We start from the raw sequence: 9,714 nt of genomic DNA on the forward strand, positions 1-9,714 counted from the left end.
GTGGGGCTTGGGGTGTCTTCACATTATTTCCTTGTCTGGTGTGTGTGTTTGGAGGTGGGGTGACTTTGGACTAGTACTTGATTTATTCTGTGCCTTAACATTTCTTTTGCGCTTGTTTCTGTCTTCTTGCTACTATGAATAGGCAAGAGATAAGACTTTTAATATTTTAAAAGAGGCAACTGAGAACAAGACAATATTTCCATGTCTCATGAACAGACTTGTCAAGCTTCTATTCCCCAAGTTTCACAATCCCTATTTTTCTGTTTTCTTCTAGCAATTCTCCAATTTAGTGACAGGTTATAGAATTAAAGCTACCCCCCACTCTCCCCTTCACCCCCTTCATCATATCTGCATTCACTGTGTAAAAAACCAAACCCACTGCCACTATGTCAATTCTGACTCATGATGAACATATAGGGTAGATTAGAACTGCTCCACCGGATGTCCAAGACTAAGTCTTCATGGGAGCAAACAGCCTCATCTTTACCCCCGAGTGGTTGGTGTGTTTGAACCACTGGCCTGTGTGTGGTTAACCGCCCAACCAGGGCTCTTGACAGCATGCAGCATTTCTCTGATGGGTGTGTGTAGGACATGAGGGAAGACGATCTCCACAATAAGCCTTTTAAGCCCAAATGCCTGGGGCTTTTAATTTGGCTATTTCCTAATATTTCCTGACAATTTGAAGTGTCTTATCTCTCGGAAGTTTCTCTGAAAAACTGAATGTTTTCAGACCTTTGCTGAATGGTCGTGTATTAAAGGTCTAGCATACTAGAGTAGGTAATTGATTCTTTGGTTCCTTCTCTCTTGAGGCAAAAAGAAGAAAACAGGCCTCACCAGAGTAGACACTTTAGCTTAAGAGTGTATGCTGAGTATATGAAACACTTTCCTCTCCTGTCCTCTTGAAGCATGATTTGAAAGAAATGTCTGTAAAAAGAATGTTGCAAGGATTTTTTTTTTTTTTTGTCACAGATTAGACTTTTTTTTCTTCACCTATCAGATCCTCATATTTACAGTCAACAACTCAAATAACTTCTCGAGCCTCCCTGTGGCTGGCCCCGTGCCATCATCCCTTCCCCCTACTTGTAGTATGTTGTCTGCCCCCTTCACCCAAGTTAACACCTGTCTACCCTCTTGCGGACTGCTTCCCTTCCTTCCCACCCCTCCACTCCCACCCTTAACTTTCAAGGTTGTTTCTTTGGGTATGAATACCCCCCACCCTTTTTAAAAAAATAGCAATGCTCTTATACAAATTTGACCTTTTGTGTTTGACTACTTTCGCTCCTCACAATGTCTTTCAAGTCCATCCATGTTATGGGTGCTTCACAGATTCACTGTTATCTTTAAGGATGCACAGTGTTCCATTTTGCGTATATACCAGAGTTTTTGTTATCCATTCTTCCACTCATGAGCATTTGGCTTGTTTCTTGCTACTATGAATAGGCCAGAGATAAGATTTTTAATATCTTAAAATATAAGCAAATGAGAAAAGGATAATAATGTCTTTATACTTGTTTCATTTTGAAAGAAAGAAAAAAAGTCCATTCCTGTAAGCACTGACTCAGGTGCTGTCTGATGTGGGCCTGTCCATGCCAGCTCTAACTGCTCAGCATGTTCCTGTAATCCACCCTGTGACATGATTGCCATCATCTCCTTCACGCAGGACAGCTCTCAGTGGCATAAGATGTTCTACAAAGAACTGGGTTTCAGTTCCTTCCATTTAGGTTTTTTAAACTGGATACCGGATGTGGTTAAATATCTATGAAGTCCTAGGCATAATTTCAATTAAATTTGAACTTAAACGTCCGTGTTGATGTCCCCGGAAGGTATTCTCCTTGCTCACTCCAGATGTCAGTCGTAATGGACCAAGTCCACCTGACATCGCAGTGGTTGGTACTGATCAGCAGCACTGCCTCTGAGTCCTCCGGGAGCCTTGCAGCCACACCTGGAAACTGCCAGAGCAGCAGAAGTAAATCGTATAACTTGACAAGTTTTCCGTGCCTCTTCAAGTTGTCAGCTCAGATTTCACAAATCCTTTGGCTGTGATCTACGCTTGCTACTGGCATAGCGAGGGCACAGAGCCTTGATGGCAAGCAACACAATGTGATACACGATTGAAGATGTTTCATAAAATTCCTTATCCTTTATTTCTGTACTTAAGTTACTGAGCTCTGCCTCTTCATTCCTCCTCCTCCTCCTCTTCCTGAGGCTCCTCCCTATAGAGATGCTGATGGTGGCAGCAGCAGGGGACCCCATAGATAACTGCTCAGCACGATGAAAGGTGGGGGGTAGTGCTATGCCACCCATGGCAGGGATTTTTAAAAGCTCATTTTAAGTAATAACTTTAGAGTCTATGTTACTTTTGGATTCTTAAGCCAATCAAATGTACTTTTCCAGTGTGCATCATTATCTAAAGTCTTTAATTTAAACTTTGTTATTTTATGTTTCAGTATGAAAACCCCTGGACAATCCCAAATATGTTGTCAATGACAAGAATTGGCTTAGCTCCAGTTTTGGGCTATTTGATTATTGAAGAAGATTTTAATGTTGCATTAGGAGTTTTTGCATTAGCTGGGCTAACTGATTTGGTAAGTTGTAAACACACACACTCTCTTTGTTCTCCCTTCAAATTCCAGAGTCTCTGACAACACTGGAATAACATGGCCTTAGTCTGTCCCTTGGAGGATTGACCTCGTCCCTTGTGTAAGGACTAGTCTTTAACATGTATGTAGGACTCTTTCTTTGTACCATCAAAGGGGAACGGGATGGTTACCAAGAGGGAATAGGAGCCCTGGTGGTGATGGGGATGAAGTGTTAGAATGCTAAACAAAAGGTCAGCAATTTGAAGCCACTTGATTTTCTACTCCCATCTATAGTTGGAGGTTATAGGTGGGTCATTGTGATCAGTTCCCCCTTTCTCCCCCCACCTTCTCCTTACCCTCCTGGTATGGCTACTCTCAGTAATGGTCCCAAGGAGTTTATCTGTCCTGTATTCCCTGTGTTTCCAGCTCTTATCTGTACCTATGTACATGCTCTGATCTAATCAGATTTATAAGGTAGAATTAGGGTCATGATAGTGGGCGGGAGGAAGCATTAAAGAACCAGAGGAAAGCTGTATGTTTCATTGGTGCTTTACTGCACCCTGACTGGCCCGTCTTCTCCCTACGACCCTTCTGTAAGGGGATATCCAATTGCTTACAGACTGGCTATGAGCCTCCAGTCCACACCCATTCACATTATGATTTTTTGCTCTGGGTCTTTGATGCCTGACACCTGATCCCATCGGGTGGTGGACAACAGACAAGGGGGTAGGGGGAGACATCAGACAGTGCAAGACATGAAAAAATAATAATTTGTACATTATCAAGGGTTCATGAGGGAGGGAGGGGAAAAGTGAGCTGATACCAAGGTTTCAAGTAGAAAGAAAATGCTTTGAAAACAATGACAATATATGTACAAATGCACTTGAGACAATGGATGTATGTATGGATTGTGATAAGAGTTGTATGCACCCCCAATAAAGTGATTAAAAAAAAAAGTATTCTCAGAAACTCACAGTGGCAGGTCCCAGCTGTCCTGTAGGGGGGGTGCTTGAGTCAGAATCACCCTGATGGCAGTGAGTGAGTTTTTGAATGAGAGGAACAGATGGGGCTTTTTACTCTTGGTTTTAAACGTCTATGTAAAATGAAAAAAAGAAAAAAACTATGAAATCCTCAAAGAGGGCTAGTTTTAAAATAGAAAAATTAAAGAGGGAAGTTGTGCATCTGTTTTGTGTTTGTGCATTGGGGTGCAGAGAACTCTTACCGTCTGTAGTGACAGAAGGGGAAGAGTGGACCAGTTGTGAGCTTGGGGTGTTGGGATATGACCAGGAGTTTGTGGGGGCCAAACAGGCTAGCACATAGCCCCGAGCTACCCTTAAATAAATTCCTTGTCCCTGTTTCAAATCCTTCAGCCACCCTGCTGTAGACCTCGTGTGGAGATAGGTATTGGTGGGCATCCTTCCTGGTTATACTGCCCCAGCAGTTGGACAAAGGCGCAGAGAGCCCCAGGGGACCACTGTCCGTCTTGGGGGAGGGGAGAATTTATCTGGCATATCGCCCACTGGAATGAAGCTGCATTATGAAATGAGGACGACTCCTTCCTCGTGTGTTGTTTGTATTTGTTATTTGCCTTCTTTCCTTAGAGGTTTGGAGTGGGCCCCCCAAACGACCCAGCCGGCAAAGACACAGTTAAGGGAAGTGGTGCCAAGGGGATAGTGCACACTGAACAGAGTTAGTGTGCAGAAACAGCTGCAGTGGTAGTCTTGTACAAGGCGGATCCGAGGGGCAGAATGCTCCCCCGTCAAACGGTGATTGTTTAAGTAGATGTGCTGAAAATGTAGTGAGAACAGAGGCACGTTTTCCATGGGAAAGTTAGATAATGCTTTTGTGTAATAGCACCTGTTTTCTTGGACATTCATAGGAACAAAATCCCAGTAGAATCCTTGAGCAAAGTAGAATTAACTGAATTGTGTGCAGGGTAAGCAGGAGGGGATTGGCATTAATGATATCGCACCTGTCCCTGATTTGTCACGACCTCACCCCATTCGCATCATCCCTCTCTTTGTCCTCGTTTTTATCTCTGAAGCCTGCAGGCTGTGCTCATTGTTAATATGATTTGTAAGTCTGTCAAAGGCCATTATACTGATAATGATTTTTTTTTAACGAAGTCTTTACTAGTGGTGAGCTCATTTCCCTCTGAATTGCCATCTGCTCCAAAACCAGACTCGGTGCCATTGAGTCCGTGCTCACTCGTGGCGACCCCAGGGTCAGCAGGCTGTCCCTGTGACCCGAGTAGAGAGCCCCGTCTTTCTCTGGAGCAGCTGCTGGCCGTTTCAGACTGCGGGCCCTTTGGATCTCAGCCCCGTTGCCACGGAAGATTGTGACAGTCACTGAAGTGCGGCCATCGAGTCTCCGTTTATCTTACACTTTCCGAATTACATAGAATATACGTGGCTCTCCCAAATGTGTTTTACCTTTCATTCCATGGAAGTTTTGATGTCTCTGGATTGGTCAGCTGACCCATCGAGGGCTTAAGTAGGGGAGCGGCGTGATCTGATGTGTATTGCGCAGATACGGACTGCGGAAAGGCGGGGAGGGAGGCCTGGAGCAGGGGATCCAGTTTTGACTGGTGGTTGGATGGAGTTGGAGCGTTGTGGATACATGGGGTTGATATGTTGATGACTGGACGTAGGGAGCACGTAAAGGGAGTCATGACTGCTAGGCCAGTTCCTTTTCAATAGCCAGGTGCTTGGAGATAACATTTTTTCCGGTGAACCATATGTGAATTAAGGTGTAGTAGGTTACACTCCAGGCTGCTAACCGCCAGGTCAGCAGTTAGAACGCACTAGCCACCTCTCAGGAGAAAGATGAGACGTGTTGTCCCATAACCATTTACAGCCTTGACACCCCACAGGAGCAGCTGAACTCTGTTCTGTTGGCTGGTCTGCCTTGGACTTGACTTGGTGACGGTTTTATCATGTGGGCAGTTGAGTCAGTTGGATTTGGAGGAAGTTTTCGTGACCAACAGGTTGGAGAGATAGCAGCACGTAGTTGGTCAAGTCCGTGTGCGAAATCATGTAGGCTAGGGTGAAGGAGAGAGAGTCAGAGAGGTTTGCCGGGGGTCCCGAGTAGAACGGGGGAGTAGGGAGTAAGGGCTTGAGAAGGAAGACCCAGTGAGGAGGGTGGAAGATGAGACTGGGTCGCCCCAGAAGCTTGGTCAAGAAAGTGATGCAATTGTGCCCAGGTCAAGGAAGGTGGAATAAAGACTGCCTTGGTGACGTGTGAGGAGCACTGGCCCTAGCGGAGTGGCCATCTGAGTCCAGAACGGTGACGTAACAGTACACGGCTGAGGACGTTTTGCTCTGGGGGGCAATAGAGAAGCCAGGGGAAGAGCAGGGGGTCAGATTTGAATGGCGCGACATACGGGGGAGTTTGTTGTTAGTGGAAATGACCAAGTAGAAGGGAGAGGACTGCTGAGGGCAGAGGGAGGCCAGGCACAGACAGCCAGGGCACGGGACCAGGGAAAGTAGAGAACATGAATGGTCTGCAAGCAGGTTGTGGGACTACGAGGAAGTTTAAGAAAAGATCGTTTTATTTTTCAAGGAAACCAGAGACATGATACCTCATGCAATTTAAAAACTTGTTCATCAAAAGACCTTACCAAAAAGTTTGAAAAGACAAGCTCCTGACTGGGAGCATGTCTTCAGAAGCCATCTATCTGCTACAAGTAATAACCGAAATATATGAAAATTTTGACAACTTAATAAGACAAATAACTCAGTGGTAAAATGGGCACAGAACTTGAAAAGACATGTCACCAAAGGACCTTCACATGGCACCAAGTGCATGACAGATGCTCAGCACTGTTAGGAAAAGATGCCATTCTGTTCCCACTGGGGTAAACCCAAACCCAAACCCACTGCAGTGAGCCCATGGCGACTGAGACACATAAGACCCGGTAGGACAGGGTGGAACTGCCCTCTGAGTTTCCAAGACTAACTCTTCAACCGTCGAAAGCCCTAGCTGACTCCGCAGAGTGAAAGGTGGGTTCAAACTGCTGACCTTGCAGTTAGCAGCCCAACGTGTAACTGCTGCAGCACTAGGGCTCTTTCCCACTAGGGTGGTCTAAGACAGCGGTTCTCGACCTCTGGGTTGTGACCCCTTTGGAGGTCAAACAACCGTTTCACAGGGGTCGCCTGATTCATAACAGTATCAAACTGACAGTTATGAAGTAGCAATGAACATAATGTTATGGTTGTGGGGTCACCACAACATGAGGAACTGTATTAAAGGGTTGCAGCATTAGGAAGGTTAAGAACCACTGGTCTAAGATTAAAAAACAGCAACATAAAACCTCCAAACTAGATGATATCCAATGTTGGGAAGTAGGAACCTTTATCCAAATGCTGGTAAAAATGTAAAATGGTTCAGCTATTGTGGAAAACAGTACGGTGGCTCCTGAGAAAACTAAAAACTACTGTGCCCCAGTAGGTGCACTCCTGGGCATGCACCCAAAGACTGGAATACAGAGACTGAAACATGCACCTTTACACGCGTGTTCACTGCAGCACTATGATGATAGCCAGAAGGTGGGGAGAAACTGTAAATGCTCATTAGTGGATGAATGGACCAAGTAGATTCCCACTCAGCAACATTATAGGGCAAAGGAGACCTGCCCTTGTGGGTTTCCGAGACTAAATCGTAGGCCAGAAGTGTGCAGTGGAGTTAGAACTCTTGAACCTCAGATCCAAATCTAAACCTGTATATAGTATATGATTATATGTGCATTTGTAGTTTATATCTACCTTTTTATTCCCATGTCTGTGTCCTTTATAGTTTTATCTATGTTCTTGCTGTGTAAACCATTGTGAAGTAATGGAAGCAGATTGAAGAGTATGTATGAAACAATAAAACTATATATCTTATGCAGCTACATGGTACATAGAGCATATGTCTGTTCAGGTTTCATACAATAGTCTTTTACTACAAATAGACCTGTGGTATTGAGGGTTAAGACCACCACAATAAAGCGAATAGCATGGTAAAACAAGTCACATGAATTTTTGGGTTCCCCAATGCATATTTGTTATATTTACATTATACTGTAGTCCATTAGAAGCCCCGGTGGCATAGTGAGTTATGCGTTGGGCTGCTAACCTTGAGGTTAGCAGTTTGAAACCACCAATTGCTCCTTGGGGTAAAGATTTGCAGTCTTGGAACCCATAGTTCTACCCTGTCCTGTAGGGTCGACGGTCAACATGAATTAGAATGAACTCAGTGGAGTCCATTAAGTGTGCCATAGCATTATGAAAAAGTTAAAGCTATTGTGAGAATTATAGAAATGTGACACAGACGAACACCTGTTTTTAGAAAACTGGCCCTGATAGACTTGCTTGCCACAAACCTTCAATCGGTAAAACACACAGTATCTGTCAAGGGCAATACATGTTCTTGTGTAGAATTGTAAAAATACTTCCATGCCATAATGTTTTTAAGACTAACAAGGTTGCTATTTGAAAAGCTAAATGTATTCCAGTGGGACAATAAGACTATTTGGGGGTAAGAAAGATTATATTAGCATTTTATGAAAGTGTATTGATCCGATAGACAATCTACTCTGTACCTATTATGACATTTCTTTTTTTGAAAACCTTCTATTTTCAGTTGGATGGATTTATTGCTCGAAACTGGGCCAATCAAAAATCAGCTTTGGAAGTGCTCTTGATCCACTTGCTGACAAAATACTTATCAGTATCTTATATGTTAGCTTGACCTATGCAGACCTGATTCCAGGTAAGAGCATCATCACTTTAGCACCTTGGCATGTCTCTTAACGGAAACACAATTTCTTTCCCTTAAAACTACATTTTTCAACTTAACTGTTAACTCAATTTTAAGCGATTGAACTCCTGACTTGCCAAGCTTGACTTTAGAACTTATGATACTGATAGAATCAGTGTTGTCTTAGTAAGGTAGTCTAAAATTAAAATGAAATATTTCACCATGTTAATTCAAATTACTCTAGAATATTTTGAAGCTGTAGCCAGGGGTCACCAAATTCAGAGAGTAGCAGTTAAGGTCTTGGCAAGTCAAAGCGGCTTTGTGGCTGTGCAGAAAAGAGGTTCAGGATCTAAAGACAGACAGACAGCCCAGACTCCGTCGAGCTTAGTTTTCAGTGGGTTCTTTATATCTCAAGGTGTATCTGGGTTCATCTCATATATCGTGCCTTTTCTTAAGCAATTTAAAGTTTTACTAGTATTAATATCTTTATTATATACAGTTTAATTGTGATCAATGAGTACTGTGAAAATCTAAAAATACCTGTATATTTTCACATAATTACTTAGATATCATGCAATTTCCAAACCAAAAGTATAATTTGTACATTATCTGAATACTCTTTTAACAGGATTTTTATAAGTGCATACCTTGTTTCATGTTTTTTATTTTTTAGCTCAGCGTATTTCTTAATCCGTTTTTCTCCCTGGGTTCAGATGAAACTGCTTCGAAGCTGGAGAAGTAGCATTTAAGCACAAAGAAACCGCGGGCCTTCAGAAGCTTTTTACACGTTTGATAGGAGGTGTCGTGGCCTTTCCTTAGTGTAGACTTCTCAAGCGATGTTTCTGTTTTTCCCGTTGCCCTAGCCTTGTCACATTAAAATATCAAATTTAACAAATTGTTAAATGTATTTCAATCATGGACTCTTTTGAAAGTCAGAATTGAAATGTGGGCGGGGAGGGGAAGAAGTGAAGGAGCAGAGATAGATACGCTCATGCTGATGAACATAGTTTGGAAAAAAGAATCTAAAGCACATTCTCTTGACATCATTCGCAATTCAGAGAGGCTGGGTGTCTGTGCGTGGTTTGTTGGCTGCAGCCTTATTCCAATCCAGGTATGTCTGCACTGGGCTCTGTGTCCTGTTGCGGATTCCATGGAGTTGCCTTTTATGTTCGTCCTATCTTTGTCTTAAGCTGACCGTGCTGGGCCATGCTGGCTGGTAGGAGCTCGTAGCTCCATCCCTTCTTCACTGTTTTCAGTCTAGTCCTTAGTCTTGCTGGCTTGTCTTCTGTCCGTCTGTCATTTAGCCTCATGCCATGGCTCTGGAGCATAGGTTCCACAGCTTATTTGGCCTATTGCTCCCTTTTCAGGAAAAAATTACTCAGTGGAACACGCCCCC

The 9,714-nt window shown here is 43.5% G+C and overlaps 1 protein-coding gene across 1 annotated transcript in view; it reads left to right on the forward strand.

Annotated features, from left to right (window-relative positions):
* Positions 1–9,714, forward strand: part of CRLS1 (cardiolipin synthase 1) — a 24,732-nt gene that overhangs the window by 2,408 nt on the left and 12,610 nt on the right. Inside the window, 3 exon segments of the mRNA XM_004697841.3 lie at positions 2,448–2,585; positions 8,202–8,244; positions 8,247–8,330. Coding sequence (XP_004697898.1) covers positions 2,448–2,585; positions 8,202–8,244; positions 8,247–8,330 — 265 coding nt within the window.

This window comes from Echinops telfairi, unplaced genomic scaffold (assembly GCF_000313985.2).
Source record: "Echinops telfairi isolate 266 unplaced genomic scaffold, ASM31398v2 ScPeMD7_5592;HRSCAF=6446, whole genome shotgun sequence".
Taxonomy (NCBI): Eukaryota; Metazoa; Chordata; class Mammalia; order Afrosoricida; family Tenrecidae; genus Echinops; species Echinops telfairi.